This window comes from Prionailurus bengalensis, chromosome C2 (genome assembly GCF_016509475.1).
Source record: "Prionailurus bengalensis isolate Pbe53 chromosome C2, Fcat_Pben_1.1_paternal_pri, whole genome shotgun sequence".
Taxonomy (NCBI): domain Eukaryota; kingdom Metazoa; phylum Chordata; class Mammalia; order Carnivora; family Felidae; genus Prionailurus; species Prionailurus bengalensis.
In genome coordinates, this window is record NC_057350.1 from 105446410 (window position 1) to 105473959 (window position 27550).

General features: G+C 35.6%; 1 protein-coding gene across 3 annotated transcripts in view; it reads left to right on the forward strand.

Moving 5' to 3' along the window:
• IFT80 (intraflagellar transport 80) overlaps positions 1-27550 on the forward strand; it is a 139292-nt gene that overhangs the window by 60524 nt on the left and 51218 nt on the right. For all 3 annotated transcript variants that reach the window (XM_043595012.1, XM_043595011.1, XM_043595013.1), the window contains one exon: positions 22070-22249. In XM_043595012.1, the coding sequence (XP_043450947.1) occupies positions 22070-22249 (180 nt within the window). The remainder of the gene's footprint in view (positions 1-22069; positions 22250-27550) is intronic.

Genomic DNA, 27550 nt, shown 5'->3' on the forward strand with positions numbered 1-27550 from the left:
TCTCTCTCTCTCTCTCTCAAAAAAAATGAATAACATTAAAAAAAATTGTTTAAATAAATAAAATTTTTAAAAATAGTTTGAGAAGTCACTAAATAAGCAAATTAATGTAGCCCTTAAAAAGCAGCAACAGCAAATCCTAGGGCGGGAGGAGAGTCTATTTTCCAGAGTTACCACATTATAATATTCAAAACATTCATTTTTCAACAACAAAAAAAATCACAAGGCATGCAAAAGAGGCAGGAAAGTATGGCCCATTAACAAGGAAAAAAAAAATAGAAACCATCCCTGAGGAAGCCCAGCACTGGATTAGACAAAAACTTTTTTTTTTTTTAATTGTTTAACGTTTATTTATTTTTGAGAGAGAGAGAAAGCGTGCGCGTGCGCACAAGTGGGGGAGGAGCAGAGAGAGAGAGAGAGAGAGAGACAGACAGACAGACAGACAGACAGAATTTGAAGCAGGCTCCAGGCTCTGAGCTATCAGCACAGAGCCTGACGGCGGGGGGGGGGGGGGGGGGGGGGGGCGGGGGGGGGCTTAAAATCCCAAACCGTGAGATCATGACCTGAGCCAAAGTCACACACTCAACTGACTGAGCCACCCAGGCGCCCCTAAACAAAAACTTTAAATGTGCTTAAATTGCTAAAGAAAACCATAAAGAACTAAAAGAAACCAGAGCAAGGTTTGAACAAATAGAAAATATCAATAAGCAGAAATTACAAAAAGTAATCAAATAGAAAATCTTGAACTGAAAAAAAAATGAGTTATAAAAGAATTATATTGTGAACCCAAAAATATGATCAGTCTCTTCAATAATGAGTGTCATACAAATAAATTCACAGTGTAGTAACATTTTTCACTCATCAGAAAATGGGAACATGGGCCTCAAAAAGCAATAAAGGGAGCAATAAAGGGAGTACAACTTTTCTGAAGTATAATTTGACAGAATCTATTAAGATCTCTGAAACTTTTGACCCTTTCAAGGAAGTTTAAAAATGCATTGTGTATTCATTTGTTCGTTTATTTTCATGTTCATTAATTCCTTCATGAATATATATTGAGAGTCTGTTATATGCCAGCCACTTGTCCTAGGTGTTAAAGAAACAGTAGTAAACAAAATAAATTCCCTGCTTTTGAGAATGTCATACCAGCAGTTGAAAGACTATATACAAACAAATAAAATGAATATTTAATATGTTAGGTGGTAATGCATGCCATAAAAAAATAAGGCTGGGTAAGGAAGATGGGTGAGGTGGTCAGGGAATATCAGACACAAATTAAATATACATTATTGAGGGTTAGTAAAATAAATTATGTTATAAGTAAATTATTTATGGAATAAAAATTAAAAGCCATAGTAGCATAATTTTTCCCTAGATTTCATAATAAATTTTGTTTTTTACCTTTGATTTTGAAGAAATGCATGATTCAAACATGTAAAGTAGAAACTTTCAAATTAAATTAGTTGTTATAAACAAATAATACAGAGTATATTAATGAATTGCATTATATTACATTAAGTGGGGCAGAATTCAAGGGAAAAGATCTGAATATATAAGGTACCTTTGGCCAGATTTTTAAATTAACCGATGTTGTTGCTTTTGTTAATCAGCAGGTGGTGCTATTGCTTGTGTAGGATAACTTGCCATTCTCATTTTGTCTCTTCTTGAATATTCAGTCATTGTAATAAAAAGACTTCCCCTCTGTTCATTCATTCTTCCATTCAATTAAGATAATTGCAATGATTCATCACCTGCAGTAACTGGTCTTACTGCTGTATGTAACTTTTCATTGTCAATTATATATGCCAACATGTGTAATTGAAGATAGCCTGCAATATGCTAATTCCTGGTGTGTGAGAGAGAATATTGATTTTAAAAATCATTAGTGTAACGAAGAAATGTAAGAAACTTTTCATCTGTCTTCTCTTCTACCTAAACTTAATTTGTGAACACACAATTTTATGAATTGAATTCATCCAACTTGGCTAAAGATATATGCTTTTGAGAATCCTTTAAACTTAGTAGTATATTTATATAGGAGTAGTAAAGAGAAGGGTGAGGTTGGCATTTGGGAAGTACTTTTGTAAGTTATTATAGTCAAGTCATGTTTTTAGTATAAATATCTCTTATTTCCTTGGTGGGAAACTGAATGCCTAAGCAGTTTGACAGAATACAGTGGAAAAAATGGTTTCTTCTCTTAAAGGGATATAACATCCTTTAATAAATAGGTCAATACTTTATAGATGCATTCTCAATTGTTCTCCATATTGTACTGTCCAGTGTGATTGCTTATTTCATTTTAATTTAATTATTTTATTTTATTTTATTTTAATGTGGGAGTAGTATTGGCATAGTTGTAGAGCTCTGGAATTAAGATTCTAGTGGTGAATTCACAAAGTTAAATGGGCTAGGCTAAGTGATTGCCTCTTTCCTTTCAATTCCACCATTCTGTGATATCTCTTCCAAGGGCTTTGGACATACTGCTTGCTTCCTCTCCTAAGCAGTAGTAGTGTGTTGTTTGTTTCTTTGTGTTTTAATATTTATTATACTTAGGTTGTCACATAGGAAGAGGCAGCACTGCACATGGCATACTAGAAGTGGGAAAAACTCAAGCAGTGCTAGAGAAGTATGGCTTATCCTATAACTTCAAACTTACTCTACATTTTATTATAGTTGGATACAAGTAGCAGAAACCATTAACCAAAAAGAAGAATTGGCTAAAAGGTTACAGGGATATCTTCCAAAAGCCAGGTCAAAGAACTGTGCTTCCTTTACAGCATGACACTGTTGTCCAGAACTGAGAAATTTACCAAGCAAAACAAAATCAGAGTTCTATTATGGAATTAACTTTTAATCATCTTAAAATCAACACCTAACACGTAGTAGGTGTCCCATAAATGTTGCATTTTAATGGATCATTGTACAAACAAAAGATACTGTTTTGGATTTAATGACTTACATTTACTTAATACAATTAATGTTACTCAATTAATGACTTACATTGGAGCATTTTGACTAGGTCATTACTAGAATTGATCCATTTAATCAGTTTGGTTGATGTTTTTGAGAAGGCTACTTTAAAATTTCTTTTTTAATTTTTTTAAAATGTTTATTTTTGAGAGAGAGAGAGAGAGAGAAGGACAGAGTGTGAGCTGGCAGAGAGAGAGGGAGACATAGAATCTGAAGCAGGCTCCAGGCTCCGAGCTGTCAGCACAGAGCCTGATTTGGGGCTAGAACTCACAAACCCACTCACTGGAGCCTGCTTCCAATTCTGTGTCTCTCTTCTCTGCCCCTCCCCCACTCACTCTCTGTCTCTCTCAAAAATAAATAGACGTTAAAAAAATTAAAAAATTAAAAAAAGAATAACATCTATATCTGTCCTCTAGGAGTAACTCACCCTCTATTGAGAGTACTGATATGTAAACAGATAATTAAATAACATAGTTATTTAATTGCAGAGGTTATCGTTATTGTGGAATAGAGAAGGAATAGAATAATGGTAAATTTTTAGATATATCTGTACTTATTTAGGATGAGACTAAACTTGGTTAAAGTAAACATTCTCTCTGATCGAATAACTTAAAGACATTAAAACATCTTTTTTTTTTTAATGACTAGAGATTTTTTTTTTTTAACCAAGAAGCACAAATTTGAATTTGCCTTTTTCTGATTTTGGTACCAAAAAATCTAAATATAATTACCTACATCTACAAACACAGAAGTTTACTTTTGTTGACAAATGTTCTTTCAATGCACATATGCTCCCATTATGCATGGACCAATCCACGTAAGTATGACTCCTTCTACACAGTATGTCGTTGTTCCTCCACCCTCCATTTGGGGAAGAAGTGGTACAGTTTCCTCTTCTAAAATCTCTCTCATATTATCTTCTACATATATAAATGCCTCATGAACTAAACTCTTAATGTTCACATATTCTGATTAGGCATTGTCAGAGATACCAATCATGTAAAAATTTTTAAATCCTTTATTTTGATTTAAGGAAAGATATTATTTCCTTTTATTAAATCATTTCTGTTAAATTATCTTTCCTTTCTTCCCTCTTTTCCCTTTTAAAGAAATTCTATAGATTTTTCCATACTTTTAGGCCGTGTCTAATTACTTGCAGTAACATCTTTTTAGGGTCCATAGATTTATAATCTAAAATTGATCCTTAAGGACTTTCCCATCAGGATTCTAAGATGTTCATATTTTCTCTGAATGGGGCACTACAGCCAATGGAATTCAGGTGGCCTCTAGAAGCTACCAATGGCCAGCATGGAAATGAGGACCTCCATTCTACAGCTATAAGAACCTGAATTCTGCTAACACCCTGAATAATCAAGGAAATGGATCTTCCCCTAGAGCCCTCAGAAAGGAATGTAGCCTTGCTAACACCTTGATTTAAAAAAATATTTTTTTAATGTTTATTTATCTTTGAGAGAGAGAGAGAGAGAGAGAGAGAGACTGAGGACTGAGACCTGAGTGGGGGAGGGGCAGAGAGAGAAGGAGATACAAAATCCGAAGCAGGCTCCAGACTCTGAGCTGTCAGCATAGAGCCCAATGCGGGGCTTGAACTCCCAAAACGCAAGATAGTGACCTGAGCTGAAGTCGGACACTTAACTGACTGAGTCACTCAGGTGCCCCAACAATACCTTGGTTTTAGCTCAATAAAACCAGTGTTGGATTTATGATCTATGAAATGTTCTAAGTTTGTGGTAATTTGTTACAACAGTAATAGAAAACTGTATCTTTGCAACTGCTGTTCCAGGCCAATCTTAGCAATGAGTTATGTGGGTAGAGATGTCCTGGGTAAGGCTTTCGCCACCTTCTTATTGATAATAAAATTTCCCTTAACTTTATTGCTTGACTTAAGAAATTATTATTTCTTAAAAAATATTAGTGTTATAAGAGTAGCACATTAAACCTGTTCTTATCAGGTCCTTTTCTAAGTAATTTGGCCAGTTGAGAGCAGATTTTGGATGAGAAAAGCATAAAATACTACTACCCAGGGAGATGGCCCTTTGTGGGGAGGATTTTGACTGGCCATAGAACATGATCAAAGTTCTGGATATTTGGGGAGGTGCCAGTGATATTTTCCCAAAGCCAAAACCAAACTGGCCAGCCTCACAATTTTTCAAGCCTGCCTTTAGAAAAAAAAAATACATTGCTAAGTCTCTCAAAAGCACACCAGCAATCAATTGTTGTGCTCTTGCTCAGTGACATAGTGCTTCTTTATAGGCAACTCAAAATAACATTGATGTTTTACTTGGATATCATATTGTGAATACAGGTCACATTTGTGTTCTATAAACTTCTTTTATAATTACTGCTTTTTCTATTTTTTCTGTTCTTTGCTTATCTTGTTTTTAGAAATTATTTGTACTTAACCAAGCCAAAAGTTATTTTTACTTACCTTTTCACATTCCATATCCTAGAAAACTGTTAGTTGCAATCAATTTATTGCTTTGAATTAGGGAAAAAAATAGAAAACCTCACAGTATTGTGAAGGCACAAATAGTGATAATATTAAATAGTTGAATTAGATATACAGAAAAGCTTGTATTTTGAAGAAAAAGCAATATAATAAAAATAATGAAAACAAAAAAATAGAAAAAATCATTCCCATAATCATTCCAAAAACATCAAATATTTTCATATTTGTATGTATCTATGTACCTTTCAAATCTTTGAACAGATTTTTTTAAAAAAATTTATTTTGGGGCGCCTGGGTGGCTCAGTTGGTTAAGTGGCCGACCTTGGCTCAGGTCATGATCTCGCCGTTCGTGAGTTCGAGCCCCGCGTCAGGCTCTGTGCTGACAGCTCAGAGCCTGGAGCCTGTTTCAGATTCTGTGTCTTCCTCTCTCTGACCCTCCCTTGTTCATGCTCTGTCTCTCCCTGTCTCAAAAATAAATAAAACGTTAAAAAATTTTTATTTTGTTAAATAATCTTTACTCCCAACATGGGGCTCAAATTTACAATCCTGAGATCAAGAGTCACATGCTGTGTTCACTGAACCAGCTAGGCACCCCTGAATGGATGTATTTTTTACATGGTGATGATTACTGTAAATACATTTTTTGTGTGTCCTTTACTTTTGTATACTTATTTTAGCTCAATATTATGTTATGTCTCAAAATACTCAAACTAAGAAAGCAAAACATGAGTATAATTTCAATAAAATATGTTGAAGGGAAAGATAATGATAGAGGCAGCATTTTTAAAACTTGAGGTATAACATATACCGTTTCTTATGTGTACGGTTCAGTAAATTTTTATATATGTAAATATCCAAGAAACAACCACCCATATTGTTATGGAATATTATCAACAACCCAGAAACTTTGTTTGTGCCACCTCCCAATCAGTTACTCCTCCATTGTAACTACTGTTCTCACTGTGTCACCATAGATTAGTTTTATCTGTTTTTGACCTTTATTGTAAGTGGAATCATACAGTATTTTTACTTTTGTCTAATTTTTTTCATTCAACCATATGTCTATGAGATTTATCTATAGGTATAGTGGCAAAATTTTTGAATCCTCTCAACTTCTCTCTCATAAAACAGAGAAAGTAAGAGAATATAACCAAAAACCCACAGGTAGCAACTACAACAAAACTTAGGTGATGCTATATTACTGTAAGCTTCCAAATACAAGTGGTTTTCCAAAATATCATTAACAGGTATACGTGGTATCAGCATCTGTGTGTGAGGAAGCAGAGGAAAATCAGTTGGCTTCTAAGACCATGAAGAAAGAACTCCCAAATCACCAACAAATCCCGAAAAATGAGATGGGCCAATCTGAGAACAGCAGTTGAAATTGGGCAGAAATCTGTAGTATCATAGTCCTAGAACAGGATCATAGTCAAATTACATAATGTTGTGAAAGACAATGAAGGCATACCATAAACAGGCAAGCCCTGCCAAATAATTCAAAACAAGTTGAAGGATATTAAAAACATGACAAAAGTTGTGAAATAACCATGTAAGTCAAAACCAGGAAAATTAATAATTGAAGTGACTGGAGAAAAGGAAATTTTTAAGAGAGATGGCAGAACTCAAAAGAGAATTACAAAAATGGTAAAATTATTACAGAAGTGAAGACAAAACTAGAAGGAATATAAGATCAAATAAATACAATGGAAAATGCCTTAAGGGATAAATAGAATGGGAAATGGAAGCCAGGAAATGGCAAAAGAGATACAAAGTTTTGTTAGAAAGTGATAGATACAGAAGGTAAAGATCCAAAGTATATATAATAGGAGTCGTCAAAGAAGAAGCACAAAGTAATGAATAGAACAAATACTAAAAGCTACCATTGAAGAAAGATTTCCTCAAACATAGGAGATTTAAAATTGATATTGAAATGTCATACTAGATATGTAGGAGAATTGACCCAATACCCTTGTATATGCTAATAAAACTATAGGAGTTACAAGAAAAAGAAAAAAATCTTATGGGCATCCAGGGAAAAGACTAAGTCACTCATAGAAGGAAGAAAATAAAAATGTCATCAGACTTTGATAACAACGCTTTATGCAGGGAGACAGTAAGTTAACATAGGATACTCAAAGAATAGGTGAGCCAAAGATTTTATATCTAGCCATTCTGAACTTTACAGATCATAATAAGCAAGCTGGTATAAACATATGAGAACTCAAGGAATATTGTTCCCGTGAGTGTTTCAAGGAGTCTACTGGAGACTTGGCTTCAGGTTAACAATATGACTAGGCTTATAGTAAAATAAGTACTGATTGTGAGCTTAGATATAGATTTATCTGTAGAACCAGGACAAAATGTGTCTCTGAAGGATACAGTATTGTATGTATTGGCTCTAGGCATCAACATTACAAAAATGGGGTAGAATGAGAAGTAAATGAAGAGCCAAAGTTGCTCTCTTAATAAAAATATATTACTTAAAATCAGATGTAGGGAAAAGGGAGGGGGGGAGGATATCTCCTAATTTTCATGTTGCTTATAGTGGACAACCAACAGAAAAATGCCCCAAAGGTGGCATGAAGATAAAGGGATTTTTACAAAGGTAATTTGTATAAAGGTAATCATAAGATTAAAAATAGAAACCTTCCTGTATACTAGAATATATTCCAAAAAAGGGAGAGCAAATAAAATAGACCCACACCCCTTTCTTAGGTAAAGCTGGTGCACACACACACACTGACAAAGATGTAAGGGATAAAACAAAATAAAAAATAGTCATCTGTGTGGGGAAGGAGAATGGGGGAGAGAAAGGGTAGAAATGAGACTTGTTTGACTTTACCTTGCTCTATAATTTTTTTGGTGAATTGAACTTTGGAACCATGTAAATATTTTACTTAATTACAAAACAAAATGGAATTTTAAAAAAATTTTATTTATTTTGAGAGAAAGAGAGAGTAGATGCTTGAGAGAGTGTGGGGAGGGGCAGAGAGAGAGAGAATCCCAAGCCGACTCCTTGCTTTCGGCTCATAGCACAAGTTGGGGCTTAGTCTCATGAACTGTGAGATCATATCCTGAGCCAAATAAAGAGTTGGATGCTTAACTGACTGAGCCACCCACGTACCCCAAAACAAAATGAAATTTTTAGAAAGCAGTTCCTAAAACTCAAAAGGATATTAAACAAGTGGCCCTAATTATGTATTTAGTTGTTTGTATGTCTACCTAGAGAGAAGGTATTACAAATGACTTTAAATGATTTGATTGTTGGCTCCTTGTGCTCACAGTAGATATTCAGACAATTGTCCTGCCTTTGGAAGAGAGTTTGGCAGTTCTCCTAAAGGATAAAGAGAGTTACAGTAGACACAGCAATTCTCCTAGGTATATACCCAAGAGAAATGAAAACATGTCCACACAAAAACCTATGTTCAGGGCAACAACCTCTTTGACCTCTTACTTGAAATGTCTCTGAAGTCAAGGGAAATAAAAGCAAAAATGAATTACTGGGACCTCATCAAGATAAAAAGCTTCTGCACAGCAAAGGAAATAATCAACAAAACTAAAAGTCAACCGATGGAATGGGAGAAGATAATTTGCAAATGACATATCTGATAAAGGGTTAGTATCTAAAATCTATAAAGAACTTACCAAACTCAACACCCGAAAAGCAAATAATCTAGTGAAGAAACGGGCAGAACATATGAATAGACACTTTTCCAAAGAACACTTCCAGGTGGCTAACAGACACATGAAAAGATGCTCAACTTTGCTCATCATCAGGGAAATACAAATCACTGAGATACCACCTCACACCGGTCAGAGTGGCTAAAATTAACAACTCAGGAAACAACAGATGTTAGTGAGGCTGTGGAGAAAGGGAAACCCTCTTGCACTGTTGTTGGGAATGCAAACTGGTTCGGCCACTCTGGAAAACAGTATGGAGGTTCCTCAAAATATTTTTTAAAAATTTTTAATGTTTTATTTTTGAGAGAGAGAGAGAGACAGAGTGTGAGTGGGCAAGGAGTAGAGAGAGGGAGACATAGAATTCAAAGCAGGTTCCAGGCTCCTAGCTGTCAGCCCAGAGCCGATGCGGGGCTCGAACTCACGAACTGCGAGATCATGACCTGAGCTGAAGTTGGACTCTTAACCGAGCAACCCAGGCACCCCCAAATAATTTAAAAATAAAATTATCCTACAACCCAGCAATATCACTACTAGGAATTTATCCAGAGGATACAGGAGTGCTGATTTGTAGGGGCACGTGTACCCCAATGTTTATAGCAGCACTATCAACAATAACCAAATTATGGAAAGAGCCCAATGTCCATCAACTGATAAAGAAGATATGTGGTATATATATATACATATATATATATATGTATATATATATATATATATATATACATATATATATATATGTATATATATATATATACACACACATATATACATATACATACAATGGAATACTACTTGGTGATGAAAAAGAATGAAATCTTGCCATTTGCAACAACATGGATGGAATTGGAGGGTATTGTGCTAAGTGAAATAAGTCAGAGAAAGATAGATATCATATGTTTTCACTCATGTGGAATTTGAGAAACTTAACAGGAGACCATAGGGGAAGGGAAGGAAGAATAAGTTAAACACAGAGGGAGGCAAACCATAAGAGACTCTTAAATACAGAGAACAAACTGAGAGTTGATGGGGATGGGGAGTTGGGAGGCAGGGAAAATGGGTGACGGGCACTGAGGAGGGCACTTGTTGGGATGAGCACTGGGTATTGTATGTAAGTGATGAATCATGAGAATCTACTCCCAAAGTGAAGACTACACTGTATACACTCACTGTATGTTAGCTGACTTGACAATAAATTATTAAATAAATATTAATAAATAAGTAAAATAAAATCTGCAACATGCAACTTATCCCTAAAAACAAACTTCAAAGAATATATATCATGATACTTAAGTTACATTAAATTTTTATGTTTTCAGGGCCACTAGGATGGCTCAGTCAGTTAAGCATCTGGATCTTGGTTTTGGCTCAGGTCATGATCTCCTAATTCATGAGTCTGAGCCCCATCTCAGGCTCTGTGCTGATTGTGTGGAACCTGCTTGGGATTCTCTCTATGTCTCTCTGTCCCCAGTCCCACTTGAGCTCTTGCTCTCTCTCAAAATAAAGAAATAAAAAACTAAAAAAAAAAAAGTGTTTGAAAAATTTTTATGCCTTTATTAAAATTAAGAAGTGATTTATTTAAAAAAATAAAACTAAAAAAATAAAAATAATAAAATTAAGACGTGATTTTTTTTTTGATGACTCTAGTAACAAAAAAAAAATACAAGCAAATCATCAGAACTTGGGTCTTTAATAGTTAAGAAATTTGGGAGGGAGGGTTGGATGATAAGGTTATTTTGTCCATATATAATATATATGTCCACATGTACATACATAATAATTTGTCCATAAATAATAATTTAACAATTATTGATAAGTCAAAAAGATCTATTTATCATTTGTGCTTTAAAGAGACTTAAAAAATTTTTTTTAATGTTTATTTATTTTTGACAGAGAGAGAGCAAGAGAGACAGTGCATGAGCGGGGGAGGGGCAGAGAGAGAAGGAGACACAGAATCTGAAGCAGGCTCCAGGTTCTGAGCTGTCAGCACAGAGCCCGATGCGGGGCTCGAACTCACGACTGTGAGATCATGACCTGAGCTGAAAGTCGGACGCTCAACCGACTGAGCCACCCAGGCACCCCTGAAGAGACTTTTAACACTCTAAGTCTCTTCTTTTCCCCAAATACGCCATGGAATATTAGATTCACATTTGTGTTTCAACCTCTAGAAAGAAATGAGGGAACCTCCTTAGGTGTAATTTAGTGATACTAATAAGAACCCTGAAGATGAATTTTTAAATATCCCTCTCACTTAACACTTATCTCTCTCTTTAACCAAACTATTCCTTACGTTAGGATATACTCAGGCTGGCAGCATCTATATTGCCTGCTTGTAGGATGAAATTAATGGGCCCCACCCCACCCCATCCTCTTGAACCTGACCCTCTGGGATATGAGGGCCAGGAAATTTACTGAGCTCTTCTGGACATTCTTTTTCTTTTACTTTTCTTTCCTTTTCTTTTTTCTTTTCTTTCCTTTTCTTTTTCTCTTTTCTTTCTTTCTTTCTTTCTTTCTTTCTTTCTTTCTTTCTTTCTTTCTCTCTCTCTCTCTCTCTCTCTTTCTTTCTTTCTTTCTTTCTTTCTTTCTTTCTTTCTTTCTTTCTTCTTTCTTTTTTGAGAGACAGAGAGTACAAGCATGTGGGGGAAGGGCAGAGAGAGAGGGAGAGAGAGAATCTCAATCAGGCTCCACGCTCAGCCCAGAGCTTGACATGGGGGTCGATCTCACGACCTTGAGATCATGACCTGAGCTGAAATCAAGAGTCGTCTGCTCAACGGACTGAGCCACCCAAGCACCCCTCTTCCAGAGATTCTTAAACACTGAAAAGTTACAACACTGGTTCTTAATTCTGTTTGCACATTAGAATCATCTGGGATGCTTTTATAAAAGATACCAAAACCCAGGACTCCAACTAATTAAATCCAGAAATTCTTGGGATGGAATCTGGGTCTATTTTTTAATATTCTCTATATGATTTTAACATACAGTCACTGTTCTATAAGAAAAGCAAAATCTGTGATTTCGTTTAAGACTATCATTAGCAACTGGCTCACTGTTCATTCTCTGCCAATTCATCTGCCAACTCTTGAGAAAAATTACATGACCTGTGCCTTAGCTACTAATCCAGCTTCTCGTAGTTACATTGTAAACTTGGTTTCTTATATTTGTTACCAAGTCCAAGCTTGTTCTGCTCACCACACAACAGGCCAATAAATTGAGAGGCTAGATATTGGGGCAAGGAGAATGGCTCTGTTTGGAACGTCAGAAAATCAAGGAGATGGTGGACTATTGTCCCAAAGAGCCATCTCCCCAGAGCATAAGATTTGAGTTGCTTTTATGTTAGGAAGAGGAGAAGTTGAAAGGGGGGTGAAGTTAAAAGGTGACTGACACCAGTAGACATCTGAGAAAGGTCACGTAACTTCTTTGTTCTTAGTTGATCTTTGCGTACAGGAATCCGGTCATCGTGTTTCTGTAAATCTTAAACACCACAAGTCATTTCTGTTATGTACTTCCTTATCTACTTGGGTGTGGTAGATTTTGGGTAAAAAGTAGTTTCTGCAAACCTTAGCTGTAAAACGCCTAAGTGCGGGGCTAAGCAGAATGTTCTAAGCTATAGGTCACAGTAGCAAGAGAAGGAGAAGCAATATGGAGTGAGACATGCTAAGTTTTTCCCTGTTACACATTCATCAACTTCATTTTTTCCTCATTTCATTTTTATTATTAGTGAATTATTATTTCCTCATTCACTTTTATTATTAGACTTTCAGATAATACAGTAGGAAAATAACATAAAGCACTGGTTTTCAAACTTTAGTGTGCATTAGAATTACCTAGAGTTATGGTTAAAATAGATTGCTGAGCCCCACTCCAGTCTCTCTGATACAGTAGATATAAGGTAGGGCCAAAAAATTTGCATTTTCAATAAGTTCCCAGATGGTGCTTAAGCTTCTGGCCCAGTGATCACTTTTTGAGAATGACTATATAATGAACCTCCATCACCCAGTTTCTAGCAGTTATCAACTAATGACTAATTCTTATCTGTACTACCACCTATTTCTCCATGGCCAGGATTATTTTGCGTAAATCCCTAAGAGCATATCATTTCATCACTAAATATTTCAGTATATATCACTAAGAACACAAAGACTTTTAACCTAAACTCAATACCATTATTAAACCTAAAAACAATTAACAATAATTCCTTAATATTAGCAAATATCCAGTCACTGTTCAAATTTTTCCAATTTTTTTTTCAGTTTGTTGAAATTAAGATGCAAATAAGATACAATCATTGTGATTGGCTGATCTGTAAGTTCCCCTTCCACATTTTTTCCCCTTGTAATTTTCTGTAGTTGAAGAAACTGGTCATATCCTATATTTTCCCACAGTCTAGATTTTGCCATCTGCAGTCTCATGGTGTCATCTAACATGTTGCTCTGTTTCCTTTATTTCCTGTAAATTGGTAGTTAGATCTAGAGTCCTGATCAGAATCAGGTTTGATTTTTTTGGCAAGAAAAAAATAAGTAAAAAAACTAAGAAAAAAAAGTAAGAACTTCATAGGTGATATTGTATACTTCCAGCAGGAAGCATTTAATGTCTGATTGTCTCTCTTATGTTATTAGCAAATGATGATCATTGTCTAGATCTACTAATTCACTTACAACTGCAAATTGGTAATATTCTTTTTTTTGATGTTTATTTATTTTTGAGAGAGAGAGAGAGACAGAGACAGAGAGAAGGAGTTGGGTGGGGCAGAGAGAGAGGGAGACAGAATCCAAAGCAGGCTCCAGGCTCTGGGCTGTCAGCACAGAACCCGACCCAGGGCTTGAACTCACTAACCGTGAGATCATGACCTGAGCCAAAGTTGGACCCTTAACTGACTGAGCCACCCAGGTACCTCATAAAATGGTAATATTCTAATTCTTATTTCTTCATCTAACTGCAGTAGTTCTACAAAAGAAACATCTCCTTGACTGTTGGTTACCCTGGGGTGTAGTTCATATAACAAAGGCAGAATAAATTCCTGATTATTTCTCTTTAACTATTAGTTTCCAAAAATATAAATTTGAACAGTGACTGGGTAATTATTGTTAATTATTGTTTAATGTTGTTGAGGTTAAGTTAAAAAAAGTCTTTGTGTTCATCACTAAATATACTAAAATATTTAGTGATGAAATGATATGCTGTCAGGGACTTGCTCAAAATAATCTAGGCCATGGAGAAGTAGGTGGTGGTACAGATGAGCTAAGAATGAGCCATTAGTTGGTAACTGCTGGAAACTGGGTAATGGGTAAATGGGGATTCATTACACCAGTAGCCTTGTAGTCTTGTAGTCTCCAAATACAACCAATAAATGTTATTGTTAAGGTCATAAACTCACTAATTTTAACATAATTGGTGTATTCCAATAAATATAATGCTCAAATTAGCCCAATTTTAGCCAGCCTTTTTTTTTTTGTCAGAATCTTGTAGGCTTTTATCACTTCCCTTGTTTTCTAAGTATGACAAAATGTTCCAAATTCATACTTTATTTTTTCTGACCCACATCTCCTATCAGCTTTTTCTTTAGTGTGCCCAGGTTTATTTTGTGGAAACATGGAAAATGATATTGAGAGAAAACCCTAAAGTGTTAGGGGTGCTCACTGTTACTAAGTTGATCATTGCTTTTCTAGCCCTTTTTAGTGGACAGAGCTAGGAATTTTTTTTTCACAAACTCAAACTGATACTTCCAGTTCAAATCCAGAAACTATAGGATTTTATTTACCCTCACCAGTCTTACTTCAGTATCTGCTTTCACCTAGCCAAAAATCCTAGTTATTTAAAAACACTAGTGAAAATGCTCAGAATAGCCATACCAACACTACAAAGAGGTTTAAAATTTCTTTTTTACATTCTTTTGTTCATAAACCTATTTTCTTCTTTTTAAATGACAATTTTATTGAGATATATTTCACATATTATAAAGTTCACCCTTTTAAAATGTAGAATTCAGTCATTTTTAGTGCAGAGCTGTGCAACTGACTGATTTCAGAATTTCAGAACATTTTCATCACCACAAAAAGAAACCCATACCCATTAGCAGTCACTCCAATCCCCTCCCCATGTCTCATGGCAACCACTAATCTTCTTTTATTTTCTCTTGTGGCTATTTCATCTAAATGGAATAATATAGTATGTGGCCTTTTGTGACTGGCTTCTTTCACTTAGCATAATGTTTTCAAGGTTCATCCATGTTGCAGCATGTTTTATTGCTTCATTCCTTTTTTGAGAGGGAGATCACGTGCATGTGCCTGAGCAGGGGAGGGGCAGAGGGAAAGGGGGAGAGAATCTCAAGCAGGCTCCACACCCAGTGCCGGGCTCAATTCCAGGACTGAGAGATCATGACCTGAGCCAAACTCAAGAATTGGACACTTAACCAACTGAGCCACCCAGGTGCCTCTTTTCATTTTTCATTTTTCTTTTTTCTTTTCTTTTCTTTTCTTTTCTTTACTTTTCTTTTTTTGAAGTACGCTCTATGCCAATTCGGGGCTTGAACTCACAATCCCGAGATCAAGAGTCACTCAGCCAGCTAGGCGCCCTATTTCATTCCTCTTTATTGCCAAATAATACTGCTAAACATTATATGAATATAACATTTTGTTTTTCCATTCATCATTTTATGGGCATTTGCATCTTTCAGGTTTTTGGCTGTTATAAATAATGTCACTATAAACATTTGGTCATAGGGTTTTGGTTTTTTTTTAATACTTTCTTGTCAAGTTAGCTAATATATAATGTGGTCTTGGCTTCAGGAGTAGATTCCTGTGATTCATTAGTTACATACAACACCCAGTGCTCATCCCAACAAGTGCCCTCCTCAATGTCTATCACTCATTTTCCCCACCTCCCAAACCTCCCACCCCCATCAACCCTCAATCTGTTCTCTGTATTTAAGAGTCTCTTATGGTTTGCCTCTCTCTGTTTGTAACTTATTTTTCCTTCCCTTCCCTGATGGCCTTCTGTTAAGTTTCTCAAATTCCACATATGAGTGAAAACGTATGATGTCTTTCTCTGACTGACTTATTTCACTTAGCATAATACCCTCCAGTTACATCCACATTGTTGCAAATGGCAAGATTTCATTCTTTTTATCACCAAGTAGTATTCCATTTTGTGTGTGTGTGTGTATATGTATGTATGTTGTATTAATAATACATATATGTACATATATATGTATATATTATATAGTACAATATATGTAATATATTATACATACAATATAACACACTATAATACAATACAATATGTATTATACGTATAATACAATATATGTATATTGTATTAATAATACATATATTATACATACATGTATGTATATATTATATATGTATATTGTATTAATATTATATGTACATTTGTGTATGTGCACATTATATGTACATTATACGTATATGTATATGTACATTATATGTACAATATGTATTATACATGTAATACAATATACATATATTGTATACATACATGTATGTATATGTATACATGTATATGTATAATACATAATACATATATAATATATACATATATGTGTATATTATATACACATTATTACATACTATATAATACATATATATTACATATACATATTATGTATATGTTATATATGTATGTTGTATTAATATATGTACATATGTATGTATATATATTGTATTAATAATACATATATGTATACATATATATGTATATATTATATATACATTATATAATACAATATATGTATTGTATTATACTATAATATAATATATAATACAGTATAATACAATATAATATGTATTGTACATATAATATATGTATATTGTATTAATACATATATGTACATATATGTATATATTATATATATTATATAATACAATATAATAATACATATGTTGTATATTGTATTATATTATCCATTCATCAGTTGATGGACATTTGGGCTCTTTCCATAATTTGGCTATTGTTGGTAGCACCGCTATAAACATTGGGATACATGTGCCCCTGCGAATCAGCATTCCTGTATCCTTTGGATAAATTCCTAGTAGTGCTATTACTGGGTCATAGGGTAATTCCATTTTTAATTTTTTGAGGAACCTCCATACTGTTTTCCAGAGTGGCTGTACCAGTTTGCATTTGTAACACCAATGCAAGACGGTTCCCCTTTCTCCACATCCTTGCCAAACATCTGTTGTTTCCTGAGTTGTTAATTTTAGCCACTCTGACCGGTCTCAGTGTGGTTTTGATTCATACATTTCCCTGATGATGAGCAAAGTTGAGCATCTTTTGATGTGTCTGTTAACCATCTGGAAGTGTTCTTTGGAAAAGTGTCTATTCATGTCTTCTGCCCGTTTCTTCACTGGATTATTTTTCGGGTGTTGAGTTTGGTAAGTTCTTTATAGATTTTAGATACTAATCCTTCATCAGATATGTCATTTGCAAATATATTCTCCCATTCCATTGGTTGCCTTTTAGTTTTGTTGATTATTTCCTTTGCTGTGCAGAAGCTTTTTATCTTGATGAGGTCCCAATAATTCATTTTTGCTTTTATTTCCCTTGCCTTCAGAGATATGTCAAGTAAGAAGTTGCTGTAGCTGAGGTTAAAGAGATTGTTGCCTGTGTTCACCTCTAGAATTTTGATGGTTTCCTATCTCACATTTAGGTCCTTCATCCATTTTGAATTTTTTTTGTGTATGATGTAAGAAAGTGGTCCAGTTTCATTCTTCTGCATGTTGCTGTCCAGTTCTCCCAGCACATTTGCTGAAGAGACTGTCTTTTTTCCATTGGATACTCTTTCCTGCTTTGTCAAAGATTAGTTGGCCATATATTTGTGGGTCCATTTCTGGGTTCTCTATTCTATTCCACCGGTCAATTTGTCTGTTTTTGTGCCAATATCACAGTGTCTTGATGATTACAGCTTTGTAGTATAGGCTAAAGTCTGGGATTGTGATGCCTCCAGCTTTGGTTTTCTTTTTCAACATTTCTTTGGCTATTCTGGGTCTTTTGTGGTTCCATACAAATTTTATGATTATATGTTTGTTCTAGCTCTGTGAAGAATGCTGGTGCTATTTTGATAGGGGTTTCATTGAATGTGTAGATTCCTTTGTTAGTATTAACGTTTTAACAATATTTATTCTTCCAATCCATGAGCATGGAATGTTTTTTCCATTTCTTTGTGTCTTCTTCAGTTTCTTTGATAAGCGTTCTATAGTTTTCAGCATATAGATGTTTTATCTCTTTAGTTAGTTTTATTCCTAGGTATTTTGTGGTTCTTGGTGCAATTATAAATGGTTTATAATTTAATAATAATATAATAATTATTATTTATAAATATAATAAATAATAATAATTATAAATTATTTATGGTTCTTGGTGCAATTATCAATTTTTCTGTTGCTTCGTTATTGGTGTAGGGAAATGCAACTGATTGCTGTACATTAATTTTATATCCTGCAATTTTGCTGAATTCAGGTATCAGTTCTAGCAGTTTTTTGTTGGAGTCTTTCAAGTTTTCCATGTAGAGTATCATGTCATTTGCAAAAAGTGAAAGTTTGACTTCTTCTTTGCCAATTTGGATGCCTTTTATTTCATTTTGTTGTCTGATTGTTGTGGCCAGGACTTCCAACAATATGTTAAACAACAGTGGTGAGAGTGGAAGTCCCTGTTGTGCAGATTTTATATTTGTTGTACCTGGAGTATGAAAGACATCAGAGGAATATAGGGTGATGAAAGTATTATCTAAACATCCCTTTCCCTTTTCTCCTCTTAGCTAGGATCAGGCCTCTAGGAGTTCTTAGATACATTTTGTTATGTTTAATTTTAGTAAAATGTTTCTTTCTGGCTGATTTGGTTCTTTTGGTAGTTTAAAATCATACTTTAAAGTAAATAGTTTTAAAATATGAATCTATGGTTTTAAAATACAATTTAAAATAAGATCTCTGGGGCATCTGGTTGGCTCAGTCAGTTAAGCATCCAACTCTTGATTTCAGCTCAGGTCATGATCTCATGGTTTGTGAGTTTAAGCCTCACTCCGAGCTCTGTGCTCACAGTGAGCAGCTTGCGTGGGATTGTCTCTCTCTCTCTCTCTCCCTCTGACCCTGTCCCACTTGTGCTGTCTCTCTCTCTCTGTCAAAAATAAATAAATACACATTTTTAAAAAATAAAATAAGATCTCTCTTGCATCTACACCATGAGAATAAATTTAGAATGATAGATGTGCCATAAGCCTAGTCCAATCTATTATTACACATTAATAAATTGAGTTTCATTTGTCTATACCAACCACATAATTTTTATGTAAAATAGTAGTCATGCAGTATGTCATAATTCTGTTTGTCAAACATAAATGAATTTTTTTTATTGCCAGAAGTAGATTGTTTGTATTGTTGATATTGTCTTCACTTATTTTTAAAAAGATGACTTCAACTATTGTATATTTTCCTTTGTTGAACTTACTCTTCTTAATTTCAGAAAAGGAGGTTTTTAACATTTTTATGCTGCTGCTGAAGGGAAAGTTTGTTCATTATCTCCTCCTCGATAACTTTCTTATAGGGCCTTTTACTTAAGCAATAGGTAGAGGTTTGAAGGACAGTTGAAAAAAGTGTCAGTGAGTAGTAAGAGTCATTCAGCATTTTTATTGTATGTATGAACTTTATTGAGAATTTAAAATCTTTTTTGATAGTACTATGAATTAATGAATATTTTTCTATATTTTTTCCATTTTCTCCACATTTTTTGTCATTGAACCCGTAGCTAACAATGAATATATTTGAAGCAACAATAATGTACAGCAAAATAAATATGCACTCAAGAACAACCAAAATATCAACAACAAAAAAATCAAGACTCAATTTGACTTTAAGCTGTAAGGTTGGAAGAATGGAAAGGGAATGTATGCAAATTTAGTCAAATAAATAAATCATCCTTCTAGCAAATACATATTTTGCATCTGAAAAATGAAAGAAAATGCATGTTATGCCATCTTTTAAAAGGCTTTTTCTGACTGTCTTATTCACACACACACACATATACACACACACACACATAAGTCTCCTTTGTCTTAGATGATGCTTCTTGATACCTTTAGATAACTTTCTCAGAGAGATAAGTAGATTCTAGAAGAGGTTATATTACTACATTATGAAAGAAAAAACAAGAAAAAAAAGGTCCATTAACCTATTCTTTCATGATTTAAAATGTGTGTCAGAGATGTCTTAGTTATATTGTGTCTTCAGTTTCAATTTTTAGTGACATAAAATTATTGATCTGTATGGCCAACTCATCTTTGACAAAGCAGGAAAGAACATCCAATGGAAAAAAGACAGCCTCTTTAACAAATGGTGCTGGGAGAACTGGACAGCAACATGCAGAAGGTTGAAACTAGACCACTTTCTCACACCATTCACAAAAATAAACTCAAAATGGATAAAGGACCTAAATGTGAGACAGGAAACCATCAAAACCTTAGAGGAGAAAGCAGGAAAAGACCTCTCTGACCTCAGCCGTAGCAATCTCTTACTCGACACATCCCCAAAGGCAAGGGAATTAAAAGCAAAAGTGAATTACTGGGACCTTATGAAGATAAAAAGCTTCTGCACAGCAAAGGAAACAACCAACAAAACTAAAAGGCAACCAACGGAATGGGAAAAGATATTCGCAAATGACATATTGGACAAAGGGCTAGTATCCCAAATCTATAAAGAGCTCACCAAACTCCACACCTGAAAAACAAATAACCCAGTGAAGAAATGGGCAGAAAACATGAATAGACACTTCTCTAAAGAAGACATCCGGATGGCCAACAGGCACATGAAAAGATGTTCAGCGTCGCTCCTTATCAGGGAAATACAAATCAAAACCACACTCAGGTATCACCTCACGCCAGTCAGAGTGGCCAAAATGAACAAATCAGGAGACTATAGATGCTGGAGAGGATGTGGAGAAACGGGAACCCTCTTGCACTGTTGGTGGGAATGCAAATTGGTGCAGCCGCTCTGGAAAGCAGTGTGGAGGTTCCTCAGAAAATTAAAAATAGACCTACCCTATGACCCAGCAATAGCACTGCTAGGAATTTATCCAAGGGATACAGGAGTACTGATGCATAGGGCCACTTGTACCCCAATGTTCATAGCAGCACTCTCAACAATAGCCAAATTATGGAAAGAGCCTAAATGTCCATCAACTGATGAATGGATAAAGAAATTGTGGTTTATATACACAATGGAATATTACGTGGCAATGAGAAAAAATGAAATATGGCCTTTTGTAGCAACGTGGATGGAACTGGAGAGTGTGATGCTAAGTGAAATAAGCCATACAGAGAAAGACAGATACCATATGTTTTCACTCTTATGTGGATCCTGAGAAACTTAACAGGAACCCATGGGGGAGGGGAAGAAAAAAAAAAAAGAGGTTAGAATGGGAGAGAGCCAAAGCATAAGAGACTGTTAAAAACTGAGAACAAACTGAGGGTTGATGGGGGGTGGGAGGGAGGAGAGGGTGGGTGATGGGTACTGAGGAGGGCACCTTTTGGGATGAGCACTGGGTGTTGTATGGAAACCAATTTGTCAATAAATTTCATAAAAAAAAATTATTGATCTATTATAATCAGCTTTTCAGTGTGAGGACTATAGAGGTCCTTAAGAACAGTAAGGTGTCTTTTTTTTTCCTACAGACTTTTTATTTACCAATTCAGCATTATTACTTAAAAGTAGTGATGTGAATGGAAACAGTGTGAGTGTTTTGCAGTTCTTGAGAGATTTTATACACTTTTATCATATTATTCTACAGTGTACTTTAAAAATTACATCTGTATCTATCAAGAAAAAAATTTCTCAATTCTAGGATAAACCACATTCTTTTAAAAAATTATCTTAAAATGTATGCTCAATTTAAAACTCCTTTAAATTTTTTTTTCCCAGTGAATTGATTTTACTCTCATTCTTTCTTCCCCAGTGGTCATATGCTTTGGAAAAGCCCAACACCGGCAGTATATTTAACATCGCGTGGTCAATTGATGGCACTCAGATCGCTGGAGCCTGTGGAAATGGGCATGTTGTTTTTGCACATGTGGTGGAGCAGCGTTGGGAGTGGAAAAATTTTCAAGTAACATTAACTAAACGAAGGACCATGCAGGTATGATTATGTTTCATGGTTGATTAAACCTGCCTCTTTTCACATTAGCTCACTATACAGAATATGGAGTTATCTTCACTAATTGTATTTAAACCAAGTTTATAAAAATTCAGTCATATTAAATATATTTCACCAATGCCATTGGTGACTTTTTCATGACATAATATAAGAACCTTTCACTGATACAGAACTTGAGTACCCACAGCTACTGTGGTTATGGGGTTGAGGCAGGGATGGTGAAACTTGAAGCATTTAGGGACTATGTGGATTCAGTTCTGGAAGGAGGGAAGAAGCTGCAACAAGTTAGATTTAACTCCTGGACCTGACCCCATGGCAGGCCTAGCCTGCTAGTCACTGTCAGGGTTACATTATTTTATTAATTTATAATTGTATAAGCTTATTTAACCTGTTTACAAATTTTTTTTTTCCTTTTAAGAATTACCTAAGGCTAGCCAAAGTAGGAAAACAGTGGGAAATTCTTGTTGGGAGGTAGGAAGTGAAAAACAGGTACTTTTGGAGTGAAATAAGATGGGAAGGTTGGGGGGCACCTAGGTGGCTCAGTTGGATGAGTGTCCAACTTCAGCTTAGGTCATGGTCTCACGGTTTGTAGGTTTGATTACCATGTCTGGCTCTATGCTGATGGCTCAGAGCCTGGAGCCTGGAGCCTGGAGCCTGTGTCTTCTCTCTCTGCCCTTCCCCCACTCAAACTCTCTTTCAAAAATAAATAAAGATTAAACAAAAAAATTTTTTAAAGGACAGGAAGGTTGGGATGTAGCAGTAGAAAGTTGAGGGAAATGTTGTTCAGGTCAGAGAACTCCAGTAGGGGGGTTATCTATGCACTATAAGCTTCTTAAGTGTACAATACTGTTATTTCACTCAAGCCCAGTGTCTTGCATATAATAAATGCTCAACAAATAATTTAAAAAATTTTTAATTTATTTATTTTAGAGAGAGAGAGTGTAAGTGGGCAAGAGGGGCAGAGGGAGAATGAGAGAATCTTTTTTTTTTAATGTTTATTTATTTTTGAGAGAGAGACAGAGTGAGAGTGGGCGAGGGACAGAAAGAGAGGGAGACACAGAATCTGAAGCAGGCCCCATGCTCTGAGCTGTCAGCACAAAGCCCCACGCAGGGCTTGAACCCATGAACTGCAAGATCGTGACCTGAGCCAAAGTCAGATGCTTAACTGACAGAGCCACCCAGGAGCCCCAGAATGAGAGAATCTTAAGCAGGCTCCATGCTCAGTGCAGAGCCCGACAGGGGGCTTGACCACACGACTCCGGGATCATGACCTGAGCCAAAAGCAGGAGTCAGATGTTCAACCAACTGCGCCACCCAGGTGCCTGGTCAACAAATATTTTAAAAGTTAGTTGACAAAAGATACAAGGAAGAGGCCAGAGACAATGTACCAATGGCAAACCCTCTGCCAGAGAAAGGAGAACTGTACCTTCTAACTCTTCTTCCTCCTATTGTATCAATTGCCTCTGTCTTCATATTCAGAATTCAGACTATTATAATTATTTGGAAGCATGTATCATAATTTCTAGGTCTACTCAAATATTCTTTAGCCTAAGTATCCAGATTTTTTTTTATTTGGATAATATGGTCACTAGATTTGTAATAATTAGGTATGTTATAGTTTTTCTTTGTTCTGTTTACTTAGTTTTTAAATTTTAAACATTTTATTATGGAGTATTTTTTTTTTAATGTTTGTATTTGAGAGAGAGAGACAGAGACAGAGAGACAGAGACAGAGAGTGAGCGGGAAGGGCAGACAGAGAGAGGAAAACACAGAATCTGAAACAGGCTCCAGGCTCTCTCTGAGTTGTCAGTACAGAGCCTGACATGGGGCTTTATTCACAAATCAGGAGATCATGACCTGAGGTGAAATCGGATGCTTAACCAATTGAGCCACCCAGGTTCCCCTTTTATGGAGAATTTAATACATATGCAGAAGCAGACAGAATAGTGTGATGAATCACTGTGTACTCATCACCCAGCCCTAACAACCAACCCATGACCAAGCTTGCCCCAGGCATTGTCCATATCTACTTTCCTCCTTCCCCAATTATTTTGAAGCCAATTCAGATATCATATTTTATCTGTGAAATTTTCAATATACAGCTAAGAGAAGGACTCTTTTAACATAACCACAATACCATTATTATACCTTAAAAATAATTCCTTAATATTATCAAATATGCAGGAAGTGTTCAAATTTTCAGCTGTTTCCCACGTGTCACATTTTTAAAAGTTTGTTTTGAAATCAGGATCCAAAATGGTTTACATGTTGCAATTGGTTGACATGTCTTTTAAGTTTCCTAATATATAGGTTCCCCTTCCATCTCTGGTTTTACCCCTGCAGTTTATTTGCTGAAGGAACCAAATTGTTTGTCCAGCAGAGTTTACCACAGTCTGGACTTTATTGATTGTGTCCCTATGGTGTGGTTTGACATACTCCTCTATCTTCTGTATTTCCTGTAAATTAGTTATTGGATCTAGGTGATGTTATATATAAGTAGGTATTTCTGTTAATTAACCTGGGAACTAAAGCATTATTTACAGTGTTGTGTATATGACAAAAGATGCCTTGTGAGTTCTAATCAATTGATTTGGGGACATAATTATTTTATCCATATAGTGCATGGGGGGCTATTAGCTAATAGTATTGCTAAAATAAATTCTAGCCTTAATTTCAAAAATGCCCCAAGATGAGAATATATCTAGAAAGAGGAGTTCTTCTCCCATAATAAAAAGGAGTCATCCTAGAGATTAGAGGATTTTTACATGAGATAAAATGAGCAGTGGAGGTGTTTAAATGACTTATCTAATCCAAATTGTTTTTGTACTTACAATAATGTTTGTAAATAATCTTTCAAAATTTTAGAACTAGAACACTGTTTTTATTGTTTTTACTTTCTCAGTGATTATAAAACATTTGTATTGCATTTTTGCTAAATTGGGCCTATTCAGTGGTTTTTCTTAAAATACTTTCATACACTCATTCACTAGATATTTATTGAGTGATCCCTACTTGCCAGGCATTGGACTAGGCAATGGGAAATATAATTGTGATGAGAACAAATTTGGTTCCCCTTTTCATGGAACCTCCTAGTTGAAAATCTCTTTTTTCCCCCATAAATTCATCTCAAATTGATTTAAGGTAAGCAATGAAGAAAGAAGCTTATTTCTTTATGTGAAGTCAAGAAATGGACTGACTTGAGGAATTACTGAATTCAAAGGCTTAAATAACAAGATTTCATCATTTTTTTCTTCCTTGACTTTCTTTTTCTCTGTATTGGCTTTTTTTTTTTTTTTTTTTTTTTTTTTTACAAAACCTCTCCCTCTTTGGTGACCTTGATATTTCTATAAACTTAAGATCCATCAAGAAGAGTGCTTTTTCTCCTTCCAGTAATTTCAACAGAAATCTCAGCCTTGGGTCCCATGTGTCAAGTCTAGGTCTAGAGTATTTAGTTGGGAGATGGAGGGGAGGATGAATCAACCCCATCTAAACTTCTTGGTTACTGAGAATAATGGAGAGAATGGTTCCCCAGAGGGAAACCAAGGCATATTTACCAGAAAAGAGCATTTGATTCTGGGAAGACAAAAACCAACATTTATCTGCTATGGCTTATCCTTCGGCTGTTTAGCAACCCTACTGTACTAGTTATGTATTGTTGCATAATAAATCACTCTAAAACATAGTGGCTTAAAACAGCAACATTTGTTATTTCTCGGTTTCTGTGGGTCAGGAATCCAGGCATGGCTTTGCTAGGTTTTCTGGCTTAGAGTCTCTCACTAGGCTACAATCAAAGTGTTTGCCAGGGCTTTAGTCACATCTGAAGGCTCAACTTGGGGGGGGGGGGATTTGCTTCTAAGCTCATTGACATGGTTATTGGCAGGATTCTGTTTATCATGATCTGTTGAACTGAGAGACTCAGTTTCTTCTAGACTGTTGACTGGAGGCCACCTACAGTTCCTTGTATGTAGCGTCTCCAAAGGGCAGCTTACAACTTGGCCATTTGCTTTATCAGAACAAGCAAGTGAGAAGGGCCAGAGCAAGTGTGAGCAAGATGTAAGTCACAGTTTTGTTTTTTAAGTTTTTATTTATTTGAGAGAAACAGAGACAATTTGAGTGGGGGAGGGGCAGAGAAAGGGAAAGAGAGAATCCCAAGCAGGCTCTGAGCCAGCACAGAGCCCAATGCAGGGCTTGAACCCACGAAACTGTGAGATCATGACCTGAGCCGAAACCAAGAGTTGGATGCTCAACTGACTAAGCCATCTAGGCACCCCATAAGTCACAGTTTTTTATAACCTGAACTCAGAAGTAGCATCTCATCACTTTTACCATATTCTGTTCACTAGAAGCAAGCTCCTAGATCCTATCCATACACAAGTAGAGAGACTTCTACACTGATGTGAATAACAATAGGTAGAGATCACTGACCACCACCTTACCCGCTACCTACCAGATATACTTACACTTATTCATATACATATAATTCAGAAATGCACTACTAACTAATGCAGCTATTCTGTATGCAATTGAAAACAAACCCATCCCTCCCTAAAAGAAGATAATTTAGACTCATCTACTTACTCCGTTCAGTTCTAAATCTCTGGTCTAGAAAACTATAAATAAATGTGAGTTTTAATTATTCTCCTCCCTCTCCCCATATTCCTAACTTACACTAATGAAGGGAAAACAGAACAGCTGCAATGAAAACAGTTTGGAAAAGAGGAGAGAGAAAACAACACACCATGATTACCAGGTTCATAGCTAAAATCCAGCTGGCCAGGAATATACTGAGAACTCTTTTTCTTTGCAGTAGAATTAGTTGCTTGGTTAATTTAGCAACTCTGGTATGCTCTTCTGGGAAGATCTCCTGCTTGGGAGAATTCCCTTTCTGAGGACTATACATTTTATTCACCCTTTAGTTTTATTGTAAGATGGGGTCACAGATTGTCACAGGGACTGAACAATCACATTTTTTGTTTGCCTGGTTTAGCGTTTTACAATTTCCTTAGAAGCTTAGTGGACTGTTGGTTGATTTGTGTTTCATTAATTGAGAAATCAGAGATTATGTTGAGTCCTAATTGTTACATGTAGACCTTGACCTGGCAGTTACTACCGGCAATGCTTCATTGCTTTACCTGTCTCCTTGGACCTCAACTTTTCTGTGTACAATAACCTAGAGTGAGGAGTTTTCTTCCTCTTCCCCTTGCCTTCAGGCTTAATCTTAATGGATGATTCTTTCTGAAAGAGATAGTTGATGTCTCCGTTAGGAGGAAGTACCTAGAAGGG